At 40.4% G+C, this 24,831-nt stretch overlaps 1 protein-coding gene and 1 non-coding gene across 2 annotated transcripts in view; both read right to left on the bottom strand.

The window, feature by feature from the left end:
* The window catches only part of LOC126243639 (translation initiation factor IF-2-like), a 130,159-nt gene that overhangs the window by 52,996 nt on the left and 52,332 nt on the right, over positions 1-24,831 (bottom strand). The window contains exon 2 of the mRNA XM_049948179.1: positions 17,438-17,674. Coding sequence (XP_049804136.1) covers positions 17,438-17,674 — 237 coding nt within the window. The remainder of the gene's footprint in view (positions 1-17,437; positions 17,675-24,831) is intronic.
* On the bottom strand, positions 12,370-12,444 carry Trnas-cga (transfer RNA serine (anticodon CGA)). The gene has a single exon. It is a non-coding gene; the product is annotated as a tRNA-Ser (tRNA).

The following is a 24,831-nucleotide window of genomic DNA, read 5'->3' as shown; positions in this document are numbered from 1 at the left end:
AATTATCCACGCTGGCCTACACCTCGTTGTCTGTGTCAAAATGTTGTCTTCAAAGACAGCGGTTCATGTGACCAGAGATGAAACTCAGGGGGAGACAATTGCGGACTGTATTGTGGGTAATCTCACATTTCCATTTGAAAACGATGCAGGAGCATCTTCATTGCCCCTGCAGAATGCGGCTGAGAATTGTCTTGAAGAAGAAACAGCGCGACAGTTATGTAATGTTAGCTGCGTAGCTTCAGGCGAAATTTCTCACCAGGCCCTCGTACTTGGCGGCAGACACTATTTTCTAGACATCTTTACGCACTCACTGCGAGCTCAGAAATGAGAAGAGCGACGTGATGCTAACTGGGGTTATACTAGAGACGCTACCCAACAAATCTGTGCAAAGCTTTATCGGATTTTCATAGTCGTTTCCATTTCGCGACCGATCGGAGCTTACTTTCTGAACGCCCCTCGTATAAGGCTCTTTGCGACTAATTAGTTGAAAATTTAAAGAGATATGTAATTATGGTTGTGAACTTGGGAACATAAATAGAAGCTAAATGAGAAAAAATTTTACGTCTCGAATAAAGTGAGAACGACACTTGAGGATCGTCAAAAGTGATTGATCTATTACTTCATGCAGTATTTGGTTTAAGATGAAATATGAAGAATACGAAATGGATGAAGTGTGGTAGGAATCGGATGAAAAACCTGCTGAACCTAAAAACTGGGAAATGAAGTATTTAAAATTATCTGATAACTAGGAGGCAAGATTATGGAAGAATATTAAGTATAGGAGACACGAGAAGAAGCAAGGCAGATGAAGAACCATACGGTTCAGACAATAAGAAATTCAGTCTTCAGTTTCAAGGCAAATTTTTTTTAGTTTACCTAGGTTTCGATGCTAATACTGGTATCTTCTTCAGAACAAAAGAAGAAGATACCATAATTGGCATCGAAACCTAGGTAAACTAAAAAAATTTTACCTTGCAACTAAAGGCTGTATTTCTTATGTCTGAACAATTCACGGTAGCTCAAGCGCTGTATTATGTTACAGATTTGCACCATACGGTAGCTTGCGAAATGTGTATGAAGCTTTAGATTTACATCCACATGAGCATGCATTATTCGCAAGACACCGTAAATTGCATTGCGGAAGGTACCTTCTACCACAGCAAGCCATTTCCACTTGCAAATACAGCGAGGGAAATGCAAATGTCTACGTGCCTCCGTATGAAGCTTCCGTGTCGTGCTGTCTAGGCAGGTGCTATGGTTGCTGGTCCTACGCTTCCATGTGTTTGGTTGACGCGGGTGGGACGTGGATGTGACACCCCATGACTGACTGGCTGGGCCACTACACATTTAAGTTCCCATAATTATTTGGTGGCAACTGGATAAATAAATTCTATAAACAATCAGAAACAAATTAACTAGACAAAGAAAGAAGCAGTAAAAGCGAAGCTTCTTAGGGGCAGACATAGAACTGGACGCACAAAACAGTAAACAGTGGCGAGAAGATTTGTACAATTTTAACGTTGTTACTTTATTTTATTCTGCAAGCGGTGCTGATAGACAATAAAAGCTGGTGACGCCTCGTGCCAATCTACTGCACGGAATGACAGAGCTCCCCACAGCGTCTCATGGTGTGAAGGCATCTAACCGTTTACGGCGGGACGGACGTCAAATTGATATCCCAATCTCTGCGGCGCCCTTGGTGTTGCCAGACAAAATTAGGCCAATAATTTTTTCTTCCCATGGTCACGCATCGTCATTAGCAACACAAGCAGGACACTTTACTCATACTTATTTGTGACCTTCAGTGAATCTGAAACCCTCCTTCGGTTTCGATATTCATGGTGCCGCGGCTTTCCGCGGAGACTCAAATGCGTCTGCGGCCAGAAACCATATACGATGTGCGAGGTCAATAGTCTGCTTCCAGCTGCTTCCTCGTCACTTCCGCAGAAATCTTCACAAAGACCAAACATCCAACAAGTCACAGTAATGTATGTCGACAGTCAGAACGAAGATCAAATGACTTTTTCCTTCTATGGAAACAAGCACAGTAAGTTTGTTTAATCACTTCCAGCAAGCGAATAACACCAGTATGTAACACAAGAGTTGCAACGTGATTATGTACGACTTCGCAACGCTAGACTGCTAAATCGAAAAAAAGAAAAGAAACAAAAACAAATAAGACTTGAATGAGGCAGTGGGTGACGAGAAATAATAATAATAATAATTTAAACAACAGCAAGATGGAACTACTAAAAGCTGTTATAACGAATATTCATCACAATAGCTTTTGGTAGTTCCATGATGCCGTTTTTAAATAGGGCGAGCTGTGTAGCACTGCCAAAAGAAAATATCAGTAGTAATAGTAATAGTAATTATAATTATAATAATAGAGGAAATTGCCCAAACCAGACCACCATTTTGTTCTGATTTAAAGAAAATAAATGACAGTAAAAATTATGTTTAAAATCCTGTAATATTTATTATGTTGTACACCGTTTGCTTTTTATTTTAGAAAATATAATGAAAAGTTATTATGAAAAATTTTATTTTAAAAAACTTTACATTTAGCGACTTTTTGCCAAAATCGCATCCATTTTAAAAGTTATAAAACTAACACTAAAAAAATTAAAAAACGTATTCAGTCATACAAAAGACAATCTATTTTCGAAATAGGCACAATGTAACAGCATCCAGAAGGTTATAGGACTCCTTTTTTATGCTGAACCCAGTAGTCTTGCTATAGGAAGCCCACGTAGGCTTTGTTTCTGACAATTTGGTTTTGTGGTCTTTAAGAAAAAGGCTAACGCACTTTTGCCAGCATTTTCGTCTTTGAAAGGGCGTTCAGTATTATCTCTCTTTCCCAGTTGTATGCCAATTCTTCACAAGTCATTATGAGTAAGCCCACAGAAAAACGCTTGCACAGCAAAGTAGTATTAAACTAGTTCTTCTTTAAGATTTTTATCCAGAGTCTTAGGTCTTATCCAGAGTCTGATGCTTCCTCAGGTGTGGACAACCTCACAAGTGTTGTTTTTTTGAACATTGTATATATTGGCCTTCTTGCAATACATCTTTTCTTTTCTCAACTGCTTCTATCGCCTTTGCTAGTTTAGATGGCCTTCACTTTCTTTGATCAGTCTTCCCCGTTATCATCTTGCAATATGCAAAGGAACTTTACTAGAATAAGGCTAGACTTTAGACTTGAAAAAGTAAGGGGTCGAGTTTAGACAATTGAAGGAGGTCCACTTAACATGACTAGAGCCTACATTGTGTTAACGGAATAAATTTTTAACGAAACATCTAAATGAAATGGCTTGGTCGTAAACTTTAAGCTTAAGCCTTACTATTCGTGAAAACGTATAAGTTGAAAACCTTAGCTGCCAATGTCTAGGATATGGCGAACTGATAAACGTCAAGTGGATCGGACGACTTGTGCATCCCACTACAGAGTGGTAGAAGCTTTAACTACTATTTACACATTGTAACATCCCAATTATAGAACCCATAATGAACACCCTTTTGTTGCAAAAAGAAATAGAAAAATCAGTCATTCTGACAGTGATGACAGCTACTGACAACAAAATTTACACTCTTGACAGTTTGATTAACAAGAATGTTATGTAAATACTAATGCTTATCATAAAGGAAGGACTGAATGAAAAAATATCATACGAACGAAACAGAAACTTTAAAGAAAGAACTCACAAAATTATTATTTACGAAGGTTAAAGCCCAGACCATAAATTGACCAAAGATAACATTTATCCTAGATGAGAGTTGTAGCCGCATCGGGCTCTTAAGTTCACTGTGACTACAATGTAACTCGGCAATGGAGATGTTAACTTCACTTCTCTCTTGTACGCTTGCAATAGTAGTGCGCATGTTAAGCGCTACTAGATTGTTTTAACACCGATCTGAAGTTTAAAAGTTTTGCGGTTGGAAGTATTAGAAGTCGGACTGAAGTAAAATCATCTTTACCGTTTAGACAGAGAAGGGGATAGTTGATATATGTGAAAGAAAAATAACTCGTGTGATTGCTGATTTGTGATGGGACTTAGCCTTCGTGATACTTAATAGTCACGAACATCAAAGGACACAGAAAGAGACTGACCGCCGACATAAACTCAGTTATTAGACTTGAGTAGGCAACAGATAAACGCAATCACGAAGAACTTACAATTGCGCCGTGATGTCAGAAGCTATCGTCGAAGTCAGAATTGCTGATGCTAACAGACGCAATTCCCTGAATGAAAAATCGGTGTGCGTGCTCAGTGTAGGGGCAAATGATTACGAAGAACAATAACCTTTAATTCAACTGTAATTCTTCCTGTCGCATACATCATTTAATGGACATTTAAAGTATATTTGTGGAATTAACTGATTCTTCGGATAACATAAAAGTGAAAAGTGATTTAGTGACAGTTTAACTGCAAACAGTAATACGTTTGCACCGAATTACGAGGCATTCTGAACATTGCTCAAGGGTATGTTATCTCTGGAATTACGTCGTGTAGTTGTTGAATACGCGACGTAGCAGCGCCTTGACGACGGAATAATAATTAACAACTCTATATCCTTGCAAAAATCATGATGTGACATCGGCTTGGGTGATGGATTGATGATTCAAGACATTATATTTTCAACGTTTGAATACCCATTCTCAAACTGGGCATAAGAACTACAGTCAGCAAGGTCGCGTAAACTGAAAAGCCTGTCGCGAACACCCAGAGGACTTTTGGTTATCATTTCAGATCAAGGGAGTCATAGCGTTATCGAGTGGTGCAGTCGCTATATTTATAAGTGGAGAAGATCGAACACCATTGCTTTAATTACAAGCAAGGGCGGCCGCGCACACTCCGGAATGCTGCTCCATCTAGACGTTGATATCAGTTTTGAGAGACAGTATCTGAAAAATAACCAAACCGCGCGAGGAGTTTGTTTTTATAATAGTTACAGATTTGCGTTGTCGTTATCGATGGACGCCGTTCCACGTCATCTCGACAGGGATAACCATCACCATCGAGCTGAGACAACACGAGACATCACAACCTGATCCCGATTGAGTTGAGAGGAATCTAAAGCCAGGAGATCTGGGGGTCCGCTTTAGAGGGGGCAGTCCACTTTAGGGCACCTTCCTCTAATAATAACAATAATAATAATAATAACAGTAACCACTGCATAGTAATAAATCAGTCCGTTGTAATCGACTCGACGTTACAGTGATGAACAACGCTGAACTAATAACAATAATAATAGTAAAGTAATTGCTGCATAGTAATGAAACAGTCCCTTTTCTGCGTAGTAATGAAACAGTCCCTTGTACTCCACGTGATAAAAGTGATGAATAAAGTTGAACTAATAAAAATAGTAACAGCAACAGGTGCATATGTCACGTCCTGACATATTTCCAAGCTGCCAATATAGATCTGGTTTGGCCTACGTAGCGAAATCAGGACGTTGATGAAAATTTTGTCCGTTGTGGTTTTCTCTTAACTAACCCTTACACCGAACTGGAGAGGCAGTAGAATCTCTTGGTTAGGATGGTGTTCTGACAACGTAGCGAGTAGATATGAACTCGTTAAATAAATTTATTTTCCGTTACACACTTTTATATACAGGTTTATGATCCACTAACATACATGAGATACTCCTGATACTAACGTTTTACTGCCAAAACTTCTTTCCCCTCGATTCCGTCTTACTACACACGGGCTTCTTGTTACCGAGAGACGAGGGTCACTTGGCTCTCAGTTGTAATCAATATAAGACGTAGAATCTGAAGTGCATAGCTCTTTGGCAATTGTTTCAACTTGTTCTATCGTTTACTGAATAACTGTCCACTTGGCCTCATTACTTACTTAGTGGCCATTTGGTCTAATTATTACATCACTGGTCCCATGGCCTAACTCACAGGGAACAAGTATTATTCAGCCATTTCTTCCTATTAGTAAATGAAATCCTCTATACTGCTAATTGAGACGTACCAGCAATAATGGGCAGCCTGGGTGACTGACTAGTGGGATAAGGATACCATGTGGAACAAAGCGGGAGTTATATTAAAATGTCAGAAGTAGTCACAATCAAGCTACAGTAGCCCATTACAAACAGTATTGTAAGGTTATTAAAAATGTTATTAGGAAGGCAAAGAGTATATGGTATGCGAATAGAATAGCTAATTCACAGGATAAAATTAAAACCATATGGTCAGTTGTGTAGGAAGTGTCTGGTCAGCAGCCCAAGGTCGACGATATAAAGTCAGTTCGTAGTAAAAATATTTCTGTTACTGATAAATCAGATATATGTACAGTATTTAACAATCATTTTCTGAGAATTGCTGATGAATTACATAAAAATTTAGTTCCCAGAGGAATCATATAACAACTTTCCTGGCAAATGCCTTTCCGAGATTGATATCCGAAATACTCCTCTGTGATACCGACAGGTGGGAGATTGAGTCAATAATTAAATCACTGAAGGCTAAGGACTCTCATAGCTGTGATGGAGTGTCTAGCAGAATATTAAAGTACTGTGCTTCACATGTTAGCCCTGTATTTATCCATATTTGTAATTTTTCCTTTAGGAATGGTCAGTTTCCTGAACGATTAAAGTACTCAGTTGTAAATCCGCTTTATAAAACGGTAGAAAGAGAAATGTAGATAATTTATGACCTATTTCTATGACATCAGTAAAGTTATTGAAAAGGCTGTGTATGTAAGGTTAATTACTCATTTTACATCACACGATTTACTATCAAATGCACAGTTCGGCTTTAGAAGTCGTTTAACAACTGAAAATGTTATATTCCCTTTTCTCTGTGAAGTACTGGCTGGGTCAAACAAAAGGTTTCGAACGCTAGGCATATTTTTTGATTTAACTAAGGCGATTGATTGTATTGATCCCAAAATATTGCTCCAGAAGTTGGACCATTAAGGAATACGGGGCGTAGCTCGCAATTGGTTCACCTCTTACTTTAGCAACAGACAGCAAAAGGTCATTATTCACAATATTGAGAATGGCTGTGATGTGAGGTCTGAGTGTAGTATGGTCAAGTGGGGGTTGCTCCAAGGATCAGTGTTGGGGCCACTCCTGTTCCTTATTTGTGTAACTGATATGCACTCTAGTATTACGAGTAACTCAAAATATTTCTGTTTGCTGATGACACTAGCTTGGTAGTAAAGGATGTTGTGTGCAACATTGGCTCAGTTTCAAATACTGCTGTTCGTGACACTAAATCACAGTAAGACTCAGTTTTTACAGTTTCTAACACACTATACGGCCGGTCCCGATTATTGTTCCGTTCGCGTCGCGCCGACCAGTCACGCCGTTGATTAGTACTACGGCCACGACTGCGATCGCGCTGCTGTGCCCCGTAATAACTTTGTGCCTGATTAGGCGGGCATTCTCCTGTAATGTATTCCAACTCTTGGAGAAGTGTCTTAAACGTTTCCACGTCCACTTTGCATCGTCCCGCAAGAATGACGTGGCGCAAGTGCATCGGCAATTTGGTGATGCATATCCTAATTAGTTCTGCAGGCCCGTATGGGTCGTATAAAAATTGATTTGCCTGCAGCATGTGGTCGAATAGGCGTGCTGGGCAGCCGAAACCAGACTGGTTCAAATTTGGCAACATAATTATGCCATGCTTGACCCTATCTTGTGCCGCTTCCGACCAATAGGCCGACAGAAAGGCTTGTCGAAACTCCCGAGTGGAGTTGCAGTGACGCGCTGCCGACCTCATGCGACTCGCCGGTTCGCCTTCCAAATAGCCACACATATATTCTATCTTATGTGAACTTGCCCAGTCGGGGGGAAGACAAAACTCAAATTGCTCGAGCCATGCTCGTGGATGTATTCCTTTTTGCGAATTTCGAAATATCTCAAACTTTCTCACCGTAAGGAAATGTTTGAAATCAAATCCCCGCATTTCCTCCTGACGAGGCCCTTGAATGTTTCTATTTTTCTCATGTCTGCCCCTCAAATTACATTCTTCCCTGTCGTCAAAATCTCCCTCATGGCCGGAGTCCCTCAATGCACTGTTCGTACAGCTATTTTTAGTGCTATTGGCGAGTTCGGAATCACACCCAATGCGGTTTCCAGATGCGCCACTCGTTCTTGTAATTCGCCTGTTACAGCTTTGTGCCTCCTGTTCATATCGAACTGTCCCTTCTGAAATCCAAGAAGCGAACGCACTTCCTCAGTCTCTACGACCGCTACCGTTGTAGTGTTATCGCTCTCTGTCACCTTCATCGTGCCTACGATGTCCGCTAATGCCGCAATCTTATCATGTATTTGTCTGTTGTCCTCCGCCCCAGTCTGCTTCAATTGTTCTACTTGCTGTTCGAGTGCGTGAATCGCTTGACTGTTGTCTGCTACTGTGTTGCTAACGGACGCGGGACAATGCGTTTCCGCCTCCTGGACCCTCGAGAGTACCTGCTGGTCTTCCCTTTGGCATTCTTCTCTCAGCGCTTGGAAATTCCTAAGTAGCTGTTCTTCGCTCTCATTCGATTCTGCATCGCGACTCCGCTTGCAGACGGTCATCGATTTGTTCAAATGTACGGCCTAATTCTTTCATAATATCACTTTTTATTTCACTTGTCAGATTGTTTATTCTTTGTGAGATATCATCGGACACTCTCTGCATCGACTTGTCGACTTTATTTGTCTGCTGAATTAGTTTTTCGTCTATTTGTTCGCCTAGCTCGCGGATCGATTTTTCAGATTTCTCTGTCATTTGTTCGCCTAGCTCTCGGATCGATTTTTCAGATTTCTGCGTCATTTGTTCGCCTAGCTCTCGAATCGATTTTTCAGATTTCTGCATCATTTGTTCGCCTAGCTCTCGGATCGATTTTTCAGATGATTCTTTTTGTTCTCGGACCGATTTTTCTGATTTCTCTGCGTTTTCTTTATTTTGTTGCAATAAGGCTTTCATGAGTTTTGCCAAATCAATTTGGTTAGTAGGAGGCAAATTAATTTCTGGCTCTGCTGTGAGCCCGTTCGTCCTGTTTTGCATTTCGTCTGAAGTATTCCCCATTGCAATTTCGGAACCGTCCGACGCATTAATATTCGAAATCAAATTATCCCCTTGATCCATGTTGTTTAAGTTGTTGGACCGCCTACTTTTAGCTTGGTTATGTGTCTGCATTAGTTCAATTTATACCCAGTACGCAACACACTAATCACAATAAATGTATCCCCCAAAAATTACGACAGTTACACGAAAGGTACCCAACCTAGTACGCACTTTTTCACACGCAAAACAAATTTTTATCTTTGATCGAAGCAGTGCAATTTACAAGCGAGAAAAAAAAACACACACACATATAAAACACACAAATATACAAAAAAAACAACAAGACAAACAACACAATACCGCTCAACAACACCGTGAATCATTTGAAAGTCTGCTCAGAAACAATGGGGGTTGGGTTGTTTTGGGGTAAGAGACCAAACAGCGAGGTCATCGGTCTCATTGGATTAGGGAAGGAAGTCGGCCGTGCCCTTTCAAAGGAACCATCCCAGCATTTGCCTGGAGCGATTTAGGGAAATCACGGAAAACCTAAATCAGGATGGCCGGACGCGGGATTGAACCGTCGTCCTCCCGATTGCGAGTCCAGTGTGCTACCACTGCGCCACCTCGCTCGGTTCAGAAACAATGCAGAAGTTTTTTGAGTGCTGCAGAGAAAAAAAATGAAGATTATACAATACTCCCAATCTAACGTTTCAGAGATTCCAGAGTCTAGCGGAATCACAGAACAGGGTCGCCATGTGTAATGCTGTTGCATTAATTTATTCTGAAAGCGGTGCTGATATTCAAGACCATAAAAGTGGGTTAAAAGCTGTGAGCTATGTGAGGAAGTTTACCTTGCATTACTGCGCAACTGTTTCACCAGGTATCCAGTCTAGCTTACCAAATTCCCAACCAGACTAACATTAATTATAATCTTTTAGTACTCATCTTACGATAACCGGTGATATATATATATAAAGACAATTTAAATAGAAAGAAATAGATCAGTTTATATTTGGACATTTATTTTAACATTGATCATTGTTCCGTTAAAATTTCAACATATCAAACTTGATTCATAACTAAACTGGTGCCTTATTTCGGATTGTGAAAATGTGAGTTTGTAATCTTACGAAACACATCAAATAGGGAGCCAAGATTGGGAGACTACATACAACACTGCATTCATAAAATAACACACGAAGAACGTTGACACATATCCAAGAGGAAATCAACCACAACCAACCGATTCAATTTTCAACCAAAGAAGTTACGGTCGTAGCGTAATCCTGTCCCTCATGAAATTACCACACACTGGTATACTAAATTCATGCTAACTCTCTGTGAAATCTTCCCGAAAAGAATAGCTGAGGGCTACTTTGATGCTTACACCACATGCTTCACGTGGTCAAATTGGTTTACACAAAGAGTGTAACTCCACAATAATTTTGATAATTAAAATAAATTACATCGAAACGCAATTTACATAAGAAAAACCTCGAACTGGTTACTATCGTCTTACTAATAACCTGATGAGTCAAACAATTGTATAAGCACGTGGTACTGGTCTCACAAAGTACACCACACGTGGGTTGAACATGAAGAAAAGTTGCTATATTGAAAAATGTTGTCACGACGAGACGTTATAGTCTCACGCACATTCGCATTTAAGACTGATGACCTTAATTAGAGTTACAGATCATCAACACATGGTTCCACTTTACTCACAAAGTAGTGACAAAGCAACTACCGGAAGATATTCTGAACTTCACACTCGAATTACACTGCATTGCAATTTAAGATAACATTAGATATTTTAGAGCTAAACCTGAAATAAAGGTGATTAATTTTTCAGTTAGGCTGAACTTAAGAAATTCATTGTCCTATGGACTTAGCAGACACGCGCTTAGCCGGAGATCTAACCACTTCAGACGCTCGCCGCGGACGGACTGGCGTGAGCCCCTACCGAGGTTGCCTCACAGATACAAACAGAAGTGACCAGAGAGGCAGCTTCCTATACCAACATGACAAGGGATGGACAGGACCATACCAAGAATAGAAACCTGTCTGCCTTTAGAAAGCGCAGCTACCTGTTCTGACATTGGTCCTACTGTTCTCTAGCAGACAAGCTTGTCTGCTACCATCAAGCATGCAACTAGAAACACATTTGCTCATTCATCCTCTCACACAGGAGGGAAGGGGGATGACAGTATCTTATCATATACAGTATATACAAGAAAACGGATGTAGGTTCCGTATGAGACTGTGTGACAAGTATTACATATAAACTGTGTTTTAAAGTGTAGTAGTGTGACAGATCGTTCTTGTTTATGTGTAAAAGTAACACGTTCCACAGCTCAGTCTCCTCCCAGATAGTCAGAAACACCACAGTAAATTTAGAAGAAGAATTTATGCCGTAAATGTCAACATATTTAAGAAATTAACATGAAAGAAATCCAACAGAGACCTTTCAACACAATTCAACAAAACCTGACGTTTTAATTTCACAGAATGGTCATATGATTAGTGAAACTGAACAGTTCAAATTTCTAGGTGTTCCGATAGATAGTAAACTGTCGTGGAAAGCCCACGTTCAGGACCTTGTTCAAAGTCTTAAGGCTGCAATTTTTACTATTCGAATGGTGCCTGATGTGATTGATCGTTCAACACGAAAATTAGTCTATTTTGTTTATTTTCATTCGCTTATGTCGTATGGAAATATATTTTGGGATAACTCTTATATTTTGGGGCAACTCTGCCTATTCTAAATGGATATCTTTGGCTCAGAAACGGACAGTTCGGACAATAAGTGATGTAAGTTCGCGGACCACTGGAGATCCAGCAGAAAGATATCTCTCGTACCGCATACGTCATTGATCTCGGCAGATTTACCCTTTCAGTTTAAGCAAACTGGTGCTTTTCATTTATTATAATGATGTTCTACCAAAAACCGACGGAAGATTCTGTTAATATGAATCAAAGCTTCGATTGCAAATGACTCTGAGCACTATGGAACTTAACTTCTGAGGTCATCAGTCCCCTAGAAAATCATAGCGATCCCTATTTTTCATTGCAAACTTTTTCGAATTTCGGACAGTCTCTTACTTAAATGAAAGTATCACAACAATTATAATCATTAACGAAATGATGGACACATCGTCATGAAGCTGACATATAAAGCTATAAACAACGTAAAAGTTAAATTTTTTTAGCGAATAGTTTCTGTAAAATCACTTGAGGAGGATTACAGGACATGCGACTCCATTCTCTCATTGCATCGCAAACAATATTGGCCTCCAGAATGAGATTTTCACTCTCCAGCGGAGTGTGCGCTGATATGAAACTTCCTGGCAGATTCAAACTGTGTGCTGGGCCGAGACTCGAACTCGGGACCTTTGCCTTTCGCGGGCAAGTGCTCTACCAACTGAGCTACCCAAGCACGACTCAGGCCCCGCCCTCACAGCTTTACTTCTGCCAGTACCTCGTCTCCTACCTTCCAAACTTTACAGAAGCTCTCCTGCGAACCTTGCAGAACTAGCACTCCTGAAAGAAAGGATATTGCGGAGATATGGGTTAGCCACAGCCTGGGGGATGTTTCCAGAATGAGATTTTCACTCCGCAGCGGAGTGTGCGCTGATATGAAACTTCCTGGCAGATTAAAACTGTGTGCCGGGCCGAGACTCGAACTCGGGATCTTTGCCTTTCGCGGGCAAATACTCCAACTGAGCTACCCAAGCACGACTCACGCCCCGTCCTCACAGCTTTACTTCTACCAGTACCTCGTCTCCTACCTTCCAAACTTTACAGAAGCTCTCCTGCGAACCTTGCAGAACTAGCACTCCTGGAAGAAAGGATATTGCGGAGCCATGGCTTAGCCACAGCCTGGGGGTGCTCAGATGATAGAGCACTTTCATGCGAAAGGCAAAGGTCCCGAGTTCGAGTCTCGGCCCGACATACAGTTTTAATCTGCCAGGAAGTTTCATATCAGCGCACACACCGCTGCAGAGTGAAAATCTCATTCTGGAAACATCCCCCAGGCTGTGGCTAAGCCATGTCTCCGCAGTATCCTTTCTTTCCAGGATATCCAGTGCTCGGCGTTTCCCTACAGTTCCTGTCTGCAACCTGCACCACTACTGCTCTCCCCACATATGCCCAGCCGATTGCTCATCTACCAGCCACGTTATTCTTTGCACACTTTACACATCTTCCCTGTGATAAATAGGACCCCAGTTTTATCACAGAATGAACTGGGAACAGGATACAGGACTTAAAACTGTAGCCTTCACTGTACTGGTAACCTACGTAACTGTTCGGTGGGTTCTTTGATACATAGCTAACTTAGTGTTAAGTTGTTGTTTAAACTTTTATCATTATATCGATAAGATTTAAAAATGAGTTAGCCAATTGGTATTACTAACAATAATTCTGATAGTATCAACTGTTCAAGAAATATTGGCTAGTAGTTTTTAAAATCGTGTGGGAAAATGAATACAAAACTTTGGTGTGTAGAATGTATGTGAGTGTCATTACACATTCAGACTTTCGCATCAGCCACACATTTCCCCACATTTCAGGAGCTGACAAGAGCGAGAATCATCGTACAATCAGCTTAAAAGTTCATGCATTCAAATTATTGATAGGAATAAGAAACTGAAGAATGGGGGACAAAATCGGGTTCTGTCTGATGACGATGAGTTTGGCTTTATGAAAGATAAAGGGACCAGAGAGGCAGTTTTGATGCTGTGGTTGATAATGGAAGCAAGGCTGAAGAAAAATCAAGAAACGTTCATAGAATTTGTCGATCTGGAAAAAGCGTTCGTTCATGTTAAATGGTGCAAGATGTTAGAAATCCTCAGAAAAATAGGGGTAATCTATAGATAAAGACGTATAATATACAATATTTACAAGAATGAAGAAAAAACAATAAGTGTGGAAGACCAAGGGACTTGCTTGTGAATTGCAAGGTAATCGTGTAGATGTAGGTTAAAAAGGTTGTAAGACAGTGATGTAGCCTTTTGGCTCTGCTGTTCAATCTAAAAGTCGAAGAAGCAGTGACGCACTGTGATTAAAATTCAGCCTGAAAGGATATCACTGCTAAGATTTGCTGATGTGTTCACAGTGAAAGTGAAGAAGAGCTCTTTTACAAAATGAACAGTACAGAATATTGACGGAGAGTAAATCGAAGAAAGACGAAAGTAATGAGACGTAGCAGAAATGGGAACAGCGAGAAATTTAACATTATACTTGATGATCATGTAGTAGATGAAGTTAAGGAATTCTGCTACCTTGGCATCAAAATAACCCGTGTCGATCGGAGCAAGGAGGACATAAAAAGCAGAAAAGCACTAGCGAAAAGGGCATTCCAGGCTGGGAGAAGTCTGCTAGTATCAAACATTCGTCTCAATTTGAAGAAGAAGTTTCTAATAACGTACGTTTGGAGCACAGCGTCGTATGGCAGTGAGACGTGGACCGTGGGAAAACCGGAACAGAAGAGAACAGAAGCATTTGAGATGTAGTGTTACAGAAAGAGGTTGAAAATTAGGTGGACTGATAAGGTAAGAATTGAAGAGGTTATCCAGAGAATCGGCGAATAAAGGAATGACAAGAAGGAGGGACTGGATGATAGGGCAACAGATAAGACACTGAAAGGTCTCTTTTGGATTCCTTTCATGCTAATTTCTTAAATCTGTTGTCATTTACGGCATAAATTCCACTTATAAAATTACTGTGGTGTTTCTGCTCTATTGGGAGGAGATTGAGCAGTGGAACATGTTACTTTTACACATAAACAACAACGATCTGTCACACTACTACACTTAAAAACACAGTTTATATGTAATTTATGTCACACAGTCTCATATGGAACCTACATGCGCTTTCTTTTATATACTGTATATGATAAGATACTGTCATCCCCCTTCCCTTTTGTGTGAAAGAATGAATGAGCAAATGTATTTCTAGTTGCATGCTTGATGGTAGCAGACAAGCTTGTCTGCTAGAGAACAGTTGGACCAATGTCAGAACAGGTAGCTACGCTTTCTAAAAGCAAAGAGGTTTCTATTCTTGGTATGGTCCTGTCCGTGCCTTGTCATGTTGGTATAGGAAGCTGCCTCTCTGGTCACTTCCCTTTGTATCTGTTAAACACGCTCGGTAAGGGCCCAGGTCAGTCTGTCCGCGGCGAGCGTGTGAAGTGGTAAGATCTCCGGCTAAGCGCGTGTCTGCTAAGTCCGTAGGACAATGGATTTCTTAAGTTCAACCTATCTGAAAAATTAATCACCTTTATTTCAGGTTTAGCTCTAAAATATCTTATCTTAAATTGCAATGCACAGTGTAATGCAAGTGTGAAGTTCAGCATATCTTCCAGTAGCTGCTTTGTCACTACTTTGTGAGTAAAGTGGAACCAGATGTTGATGATCTGTAACTCTAACTAAGATCATCAATCTTAAATGCGAATGTGCGTGAGATTATAACGTCTCGTCTTGACAGTATTTTTCAATACAGCAACTTTTCTTTATGTTCAACCCACGTGGGGTGTACTTTGTGAGACCAGTGCCACGAGCTTGTACAATTGTTTGACCCATCAGGTAAATAGTAAGTCGATAGTAACCAGTTCGAGGTTTTTCTTTTGTAAATTGCGTTTCGATGTAATTTATTTTAACTATCAAAATTGTTGTGGAGTTACACTCTTTGTGTAAACCAATTTGACCACGTGAAGCATGTGGTGTAATCATCAAAGTAGTCCTCAGTTATTCTTTTCGAGAAGATTTCACAGAGAGTTAGTATGAATTTAGTATACCAGTGTGTGGTAATTTCATGACAGACAGGATTGCGCTACGACCGTAACTTCTTTGGGTGAAAATTGAATCGGTTGGTTGTGGTTGATTTCCTCTTGGATATGTGTCAACGTTCTTCGTGTGTTATTTTATGAATGCAGTGTTGTTTGCAGTCTCCCAATCTTGGCTCCATATTTGATGTTTTCCGTAAGATAACAAACTCACATTTTCACAATCCTAAATAAGGCACCAGTTTAGTTATGAACCAAGTTTAATATGCTAAAATTTTAACGGAACAATGATCAGTGTTAAAATAAATGTCCAAATATAAACTGATTTATTTCTTTTTATTTAAATTGTCTTTATATATATATATCACCGGTTATCGTAAGATAAGTACTAAAAGATTATAATTAATGTTAGTCTAGTTGGGAATTTGGTAAGGTAGACTGGATACCTGGTGAAACAGTTGCTCAGTAATGCAAGGTTAACTTCCACAGATATCTCACAGCTTTTAACCCACTTTTATGGTCTTGAATATCAGCACCGCTTTCAGATCAAATTAATGCATCAACATTACAATAATAAGTGTGGAAGATCAAGGGACTTGATTGTCAATTGCATGATAATCGTGTAGATGTAGATGTAGATTTGAAAGGATGTAAGATAGAGATGTAGTCGTTTGGCTCTGCTGTTCAATCTATATGTCGAAGGAGCAGTGACGGAAATAAAAGAAAGGTTCAAAACTGGGATTAAAATTCAAGGTGAAAGGATATCAGTGCTAATATTCGCTGATGACTTGGCTGTCCTCAGTGAAAGTGAAGAAGAATTACAGGACCTCTTGTACAAAAGAAACAGCGCAGAATATTGACTGAGAGTAAATCGAAGAAATACGAAAGTATTGAGAATTAGCAGAAATGGAAACACCGAGAATTTAACATTACAGTTGATGATCACGTAGTAGATGAAGTTAAGGAATTCTGCTACCTAGGCAGCAAAATAATCCGTGGCGGACGGAGCAAGGAGGACATAAAAAGCACACAAGCACTAGTGAAAAGGGTATTCCGGGCCAGGAGAAGTCTGCTAGTATCAAACATTCGTCTCAATTTGAAGAAGAAATTTCTAATAATATACGTTTGGATCACAGCACCATATGGCAGTGAGACGTTGACCGTGGGAAAACCGGAACAGAAGAGAAGCATTTGAGACACGGTGTTACAGAAAGATGTTGAAAATTAGGTGGACTGATAAGATAAGAAATGAGGAGGTTCTTCGGAGAATCGGCAAATAAAGAAATGACATGAAGAAGGGACAGGATGATAGGACATCAGTTAAGACACCAGTGAATATCTTCTATGGTACTAGAGGGAGCTATAGAGGGTAAAAACTGTAAAACAAGACAGAGGTTGGAATGCATTCAGCAAACATTTGAGGACGTAGGTTGCAAGTGCTACTCTGAGAGGAAGAGGACAGCACAGGAGAGGAACTGGCGGCGGACCACATAATTCCGCTCAGAAGACTGGTGACTCAAAGCAAGAAAAAAAAAGAGCGTATAAATGAATCAGTATTATTTCTGCCAAAAGTGGATTCGTCGAATACAGCCTTGGTTGTTTGCCACGTACAGATACGCTTCGCAGAATGAACATAGCGGGGTGGTTACTTCTCGGGAGTGCGGCGGGCGGCGCCGGTAAATTCGCGGAGACGGCGGCAGGTGGGAGGAGACCGCGGCCCAGCCTCCGGGGGCCGGCCCTTAATGGCGCGGCTAATTGCGGCGGTCATTGTGCAACTCTCCAGGCGGCGCTTCCGATCGCCCGCCCCGTGGGAAAGCCTCGCCGCCCCTCCGCCTCCTCCACCTGCACGCCGGACGGACAAGTTCTCGCCAGGTGCCGGCGGCGCCCTGTCAACCGTACACGCAGCTTACAGGCTGGCACTGCTCATCTACTGCGCCGTCTTACGTTAACTTACTCGTAGAAGAATGGAAAAACTGGTGGAGATACGTACGAACATTAGGGGCATCTCAGAAGAAGGTTAAGTAAAGGCAAGCCTACATTTACCGTAATTGCAGATTTAGACAAACTTCTTACGGATTTCGACTGGCATAAATTCTCTGAAATTCTCATGGTAGTATGGGTAAAATACCGTGAGAGGTATTTTAGTTATAGCTTATACAGGAAACAGACATGAAAGGAAACCAGTGGTTGTGAATGGAATGAGACAGCATTAAAGCCTGTATCACTGCCTTCTCAAACACCGGTTCCCTCACGTGTCTGGTTCCTGTGCCCTATCTCCAGCGTTGTTTAGTGAACTGTGGAAGAAGAATTAAAGTTCAGGAAGAAGGATTAAGATTAGCGGTGACACTTCCATTCGGTCACTGAGAGCAAAGGACTTGGAAGAATTGTTGGATGGAGTAGATGGTGTGTTGAAAAGAGGTTATGAGATGAACAACAACTAAGGTCATACAAAGGTTAGTGCGATGTAGTCAGATAATAAATCAGGTGATCCTGAGGGACTTAGATTAGGCAATGTGATATTTTATTTATAAAATAATTATTGGTTTTACTGATAGTGCTATTTATTGATTTTGTATTGGCAACTGCTTTGCTTGGATTGCCTGAAAGGCTATTTGAGAAGTTGCGTCTATTGCAAACAATGAATAGAAACATAAGTTGATCTGGCTGCGTGATTTCCAAGAAAGTCTACTGAGTCGCCTAACAAAGAAGACCAGAATCTACCTAATTTCCCATCCAGTTGACTCTCTTCCATAGTTCTTTACTTCTCTGATATGAAATTTGACGAACCATTAACTGATTTCCCGTTATTTGAAGTGAAGTCCCTTAAAACCTGAAATTTAGTTTATTCCTTTTCTCTTTTGGCTTACCTGTGGCAATGAGTAACATGCGGGCAACTACACTCTGGAAACTGCTGCAACTTGAATGTTGCTGAAAAGGGGCGTCTCATTTACTGGGCGGTAAGCTAAATACAGATGAACTCCGTGTGCAATGAGTCCATATAATGTGTCTGCATTTTAAATTCCAATTGTGAGACTTCCCGGAATTAATGACAAAGATCCGGAAGGCGTATTGGCAAATTAAGAAAAGTCACTTTACAAAACTATTCTTCATTATAATGAAGAATTGCAAATAAATTAAACTCTGAAAATAACTTAAAGTTGTTCTGTAAACAGGATCATGTCCACAGAATTATTACATTGTATATATATATATATATAGTTTTGTAAAGTGACTTTTCTTAATTTATATATATATATATATATATATATATATATATATATATATATATATATATTCATCGTAGATAACAAAAGGTCGCATTAACTGAGTTAACCTTTCCTCAATTGTCGTTTGTGTTACCTGATTAAGAAGAGGTGGAAAGTTCTGTGTTGGACACTTAATTGTTATAAGGGTGTGCAGACAGCAGCTCTACATAATTAAAGGAAAGAAAATTAATTATTATTTTATTATGAAGTCTTCATCAAAGTAATCAAAAAATCTTTGTCTCTTGCAATGAAAATACCAAATACTATATTATAAAATCAGTTTCGTCACTGGATGAGACACAAGTATGTGTGACTGCCGTCGGTGTATCCGAAGCTTAGTGCGGGAGTGTTGCGTGGCCGGCAAGTCCCCTAGACAAAAAGAAACCAGAAACTTTTGAAACCTGTTGCTATTGAAAGATGCAGAAGATGGGTACATCAGCTAACTGAAAAAGTAGGTACTGAATCTAATTCGGGACAACAGAAATTAATGCACAACGTTAGTAAAAGAAGAGAGCGGTTGACAGGGCACGTCCTGAGGCATCAATTAATTTTCATTGTGGTAGATAACTATTGGGGAGTAAAAATTTTAAGGATGAGTACAGTATGTATGTCCAAATGGATGTAGGTTGTGGTAGTTTTTCCGGAATGAAGAGAGTTCCACAGGACAGACTAACGTGCAGGGCTGCATCAAACCAGTCTGCAGACTGAAGGCGCAACAGCAACATCAGATTTGCATCATAGGCCAGCTTTGAAATACTAGCCAACAGTTAAAACATTAACATGAATAAACATTTGTTGCCTAATAAATTTACCACAATGATCTCGAAAACAACAATGATTACCTCCAGTTTTCATGATACTGCCCTTACATTCAGAGGCGAGTACACTAAAAGATCTTCATTCTCCATGTAATAAAGGGATAACAGAAAAAAAGAGTCGGTTCATCTGGTGACAGATCTGAAACTGCCTACAGCTAAAAAAGATTAATGAAATTGTAGTTTTGACCTGATGTTAAATGTCTCGTAACTGCCACACTCTTTTCCTGCTGTTTTTTCTAAAAAAGTGAGAATGGCTTGGTAACAGTAATATCGAGAGCTTCATGGAAATTTTGGAAAGTTACTGCAAATTACACGACGTATTGCCCCACACATTTACTTGGAAATGTTTGTTGGCGAATCTGCATTAATACTCTGCACTGCTACGTTGCTAAATAAAACTACTCGCTTTGACCCGGGATACAGGGTTTAAAATGTCACTACTTCCGCACTGGTAATAAGTGATCTGTACAGTCTAATTAATTTGGAAAAGATTCCGAGATCTGACCCCTGAACTAGAAAATGTAAACCACCAATGTACATTTGTCTCTTTGGCTCCTAGCAACTCCCACCGATAATCTCAACAACAACAAAACAAAGATGCCGTGGAATTCAATTAGTGAAAAGAAGCATAGAAAAACCTCATTTCAAGTTGCCACAGACACCAATGGAACCTTGGCTCAATTAAACCTCACCAAGTACGCCGCTTTTATCCAAAGCCACATCCAACTAGCTCCTGGCTAACGTGATATGACGTCTCTGTACAGAGTACGCCTGCTAGCTCACTAAATCGTTGGCAGTCCCATGGCTGGCGAGACGAGCGAATTTGTGCGCTCGTAAAGATAAATCATTTAGATTGGAATAACAGATAATTTTGTACAGATTACTCAGTAAACACGGGTATTAGTGTGTTTCTTTGAGCTTACTGATAAAGGTTTTACTTTTGTTCACGAATTATTGCAAAAAACCGCGAAGAGATCGCGGAGGTGGATTACATGACTCTGGTTTGCGTTTTGTTGCAATAAACTTCGAGAATCTCATTTAATTTTTTTTATCCAACAATTTAAGCAGAGTATATCTCTTCATGTTTTCTGGAAGTATTGTAAATTTTTAAGGTGTTGCACTAGTGGTTTGTTTACACGCAGTTGCGTCTGGGTCTAATGTTTGTAAATGTGTTTTTTTTTATTTTCCGGTCATTTAACTGACTTATTCTTACTAAAGTATTATTTTTACCACGAGTAAAAAGTGTCTGACTTGCCATACAGTTGTTAGTTCCGGAGTTTGGTTATGATAGATCCTGTAGTTTCTTCAAGTGCTGTGACTGCATTGGCGTGGAAACTGGGGAATTAACGAGGCTCTTTGATGATTTTGTGGGATATGTAGTAAGGAGACAAAGATAGTGGAACAGGAGCTGAAAATTGCTACCCTTCAGGCTGAATTAGACAAGGCTAGGAAAGATCTGGACAAGTTAAGGACAGGGAAACGTGAAGAGAAAGCGTAAGTGTCAACGGGTACAGAAAAAACAGGCTTAGAACTTCATCTGACAACTTAGTTGTGAATGTGAAAATAAGTTTGATCTGATGGTTCAATTAGAAACTGATGACGATCAGGCAGATGAAGGTGCAGAGAGGGCACATCGAATTTTCAGCGGTAAATTGAAAGGTAAGAACGTAGGGAAGTCTGCTAGGAGAAAGAAAGTTTTACTGTTAGGTAGCCCTCACGCTAGAGGTGTTCGCCAAATTTTGCATGATAAACTAGGATCATAATACCAGGTCACCAGTATTTGTAAACCTACTGCTGGTCTGGAACAGGTGACAGAGGATATAGGACCACTTCGCTAAGAATTTACCAAGGAAGATACTGTGACTATAGTAGGTGGGCTGGGTAATTGTATTGGCAGAGATCATGGATACAATATAAGGTGTGATCTGGTAAAGAATGCATCAGCACAGAGACGTACAAATACTGAGTTTGTTCTTCTGAGACGCCATGACCGATCTCATTCGAATCCCTCTATCAGGAGAGCTAATTCGAGTTGCAAAGGGTGCTTATATTGGGTGCAGGGTCACATACTGGTGTGGTTCCTGCTGATTCTGTCAGTAGATGGGATAATACTAGGCATGGCCTTCACCTCAACAGGGAAGGAAAGGGTAAATATGATGGGCTAACAGCACAAAAAGGGGATGGGGGGTAGGAGAGCTTCTGTCATGAGTAGAGTAAAATACCTGTGGTCACAAGGTGCAGAACAGCAGCTTTTTAAAGCATGGAGGACAGAAAGAAACCAAGTTTTAAGCAGGAACAGAATTGAAAAACCCTTCAGTTTGAGAACAAGACAAAACAACATAATTCTGGTACATTGCAGCACAAACAGATGTCGCTCAAAAATTTTCAGCAGATATTTTATTTCCAACCAGTTTTATCTTACTCAATGTGAAAAGTGGCAAGCCATTTCGACTTCCCACTTTTCATTCGTTTTTGACAGGCAAATTCGATTAAACTGCTATTAAAGTCATGCAAACCGAATAAACACATTTTGATGCAAACAATAAATTAATAACAGTGATTTTAAAGGCAATACCATTTCTTTTTCTCCTCTGAATCTTAAGAAAGTAGTTGTAAGCAGTATTAATTATTTTTCTGGGTGATCTTTCGAGCTGAGTTGCTGGAGATCTTGGGAAGCGAAACGTGAAGGCTTGGTCGCGAGCAGGTGGACTCCTTGCGGGCTTAGGAAGTCGAGTTTCCGAGAACCGGACGTTGACCTGGGGGCAGGTAGACGCGGCGAGTCGTCCTCATTGTTTGCGTGGCCCGCTAGCGACCGGGAGACGCCACTGCAAGTGGCGCCGGGCACGGCCCTGGGAGTCGGTGGACAATACGGCGAGTCGGAAACAGCATCAACGAGGCGATGTCCTGCTGTTTCGACAGAGTATTTTTATTGATTTTGCCTTCTAGAGAAATGTTGAGCTGCAAGCTTTCTCTTTGGAATGAGGGTTTAACCAGAGGCGGCAGCTGGGACTATGTCAAAAGATGGCATTCAGCAGATAAACACGTCCCGGCCGCCATAAAAAATACAGCAAACTGTTCCTGAAATTTTATCGTTTGGTGGGAGGCCGACAGGCCGAAAAGAGCGAACAGAGTTCTTTTTTTGTTTCTCTTTCCAACGGTCGGAGAAAACCCTGCTGTGTGCCCTAAACAACACACACTGGCGGAAATTTTGCGACTCAAGAATGACGAGTTACGGTATATTGTTAATTTTTACTTGTTGACAGTCTGACTACAACTGAATGAAACACAGTTTTCGCCTTTACTCTCTGCAAGGCATTTTCAGAAGCCTGGAATACGTACATATTTTTACTATTTGGTTTGCATTTTGGAGCTATGTACATATAGGTTATAAACAGTTCAGGAGGTTGGTTTTTCTATGGCGTAGTAATATTTTAAATTCTACTTACCGGTTCCGTGGATGATTTTCCACTTCCGTGTTTTAGCTCTGTTTCTGGTGATGTTCTTCATCTTATAATTGCCATTTGGGTATTTGTTTTCCACACTTCGCAGCACTAGGAACTAAACACTTGGTTTTATGCTGTGTTTTGGCTTGTGACGCCGACTGTAGGTTGTTATTGCCAAAGATCGAACGTTATTGCCAACTGTCGAGTGTAATTTTTTTTTTTTTTTTTTTTTGAGATATCGGTGATCACTTGTGTACGCATATGTATGTGTGTGTGTGTGTGTGTGGGCGCGCACGCGTAGGTTTGTGGGTGACCAGAAGGTTTGAGAGAGAGAGAGAGAGAGAGAGGAAGGTTTGTGTTTGTTTTAAAGCGACTGCATGTGCAAGAGGGTTAATTTTTACATGCCATTTCTTATATTAAATGTAAAAGGGAGGCTGTACTGATGTGTGTTTGCTCATTTATCATGTTTGTTTACAGCAATAGCTTTCTGGATGTGGAAGTTTTCTTGCATTTGTATAAGGTATCTGTCATGGTTATTTATTCTCATTGAGGTTCGCCGATGACATTGTAATTCTGTCAGAGACAGCAAAGGACTTGGAAGAGCAGTTGAACGGAATGGACAGTGTCTTGAAAGGAGGATATAAGATGAACATCAACAAAAGCAAAACGAGGATAATGGAATGTAGTCGAATTAAGTCGGGTGATGCTGAGGGGATTAGATTACGAAATGAGACACTTAAAGTAGTAAAGGAGTTTTGCTATTTGGGGAGTAAAATAACTGATGATGGTCGAAGTAGAGAGGATATAAAATGTAGACTGGCAATGGCAAGGAAAGCGTTTCTGAAGAAAAGAAATTTGTTAACATGGAGTATAGATTTAAGTGTCTGGAAGTCGTTTCTGAAAGTATTTGTATGGAGTGTAGCCATGTATGGAAGTGAAACATGGACGATAAACAGTTTGGACAAGAAGAGAATAGAAGCTTTCGAAATGTGGTGCTACAGAAGAATGCTGAAGATTAGATGCGTAGATCACGTAACTAATGAGGCGGTATTGAATAGAATTGGGGAGAAGATGAGTTTGTGGCACAACTTGACAAGAAGAAGGGATCGGTTGGTAGGACATGTTCTGAGGCATCAAGGGATCACAAATTTAGCATTGGAGGGCAGCGTAGAGGGTAAAAATCGTAGAGGGAGACCAAGAGATGAATACACTAAGCAGATTCAGAAGGATGTAGGTTGCAGTAGGTACTGGGAGATGAAGAAGCTTGCACAGGATAGAGTAGCATGGACAGCTGCATCAAACCAGTGTCAGGAGTGAAGACAAGAACAACAAAAACATTTTCATATCTCGTTCCATGCTTGTAGGATAGTGGTTACGGTGCTTTAAGTGTTCTGCAAATGTGGAATGGTTTGTTTCATAATTCCAACACCTGATATGTTCTTTGTATCGTGTTTTAAAAGTCCTGCATATCATGCCTAAGTATATAGCATCACAACTTTGACATTCAAGTTTGTAT

Source organism: Schistocerca nitens, chromosome 1, assembly GCF_023898315.1.
Source record: "Schistocerca nitens isolate TAMUIC-IGC-003100 chromosome 1, iqSchNite1.1, whole genome shotgun sequence".
Taxonomy (NCBI): domain Eukaryota; kingdom Metazoa; phylum Arthropoda; class Insecta; order Orthoptera; family Acrididae; genus Schistocerca; species Schistocerca nitens.
The sequence above is the reverse complement of the archived record's forward strand: the minus strand, read 5'-3'. Positions and strand labels throughout refer to the sequence as shown.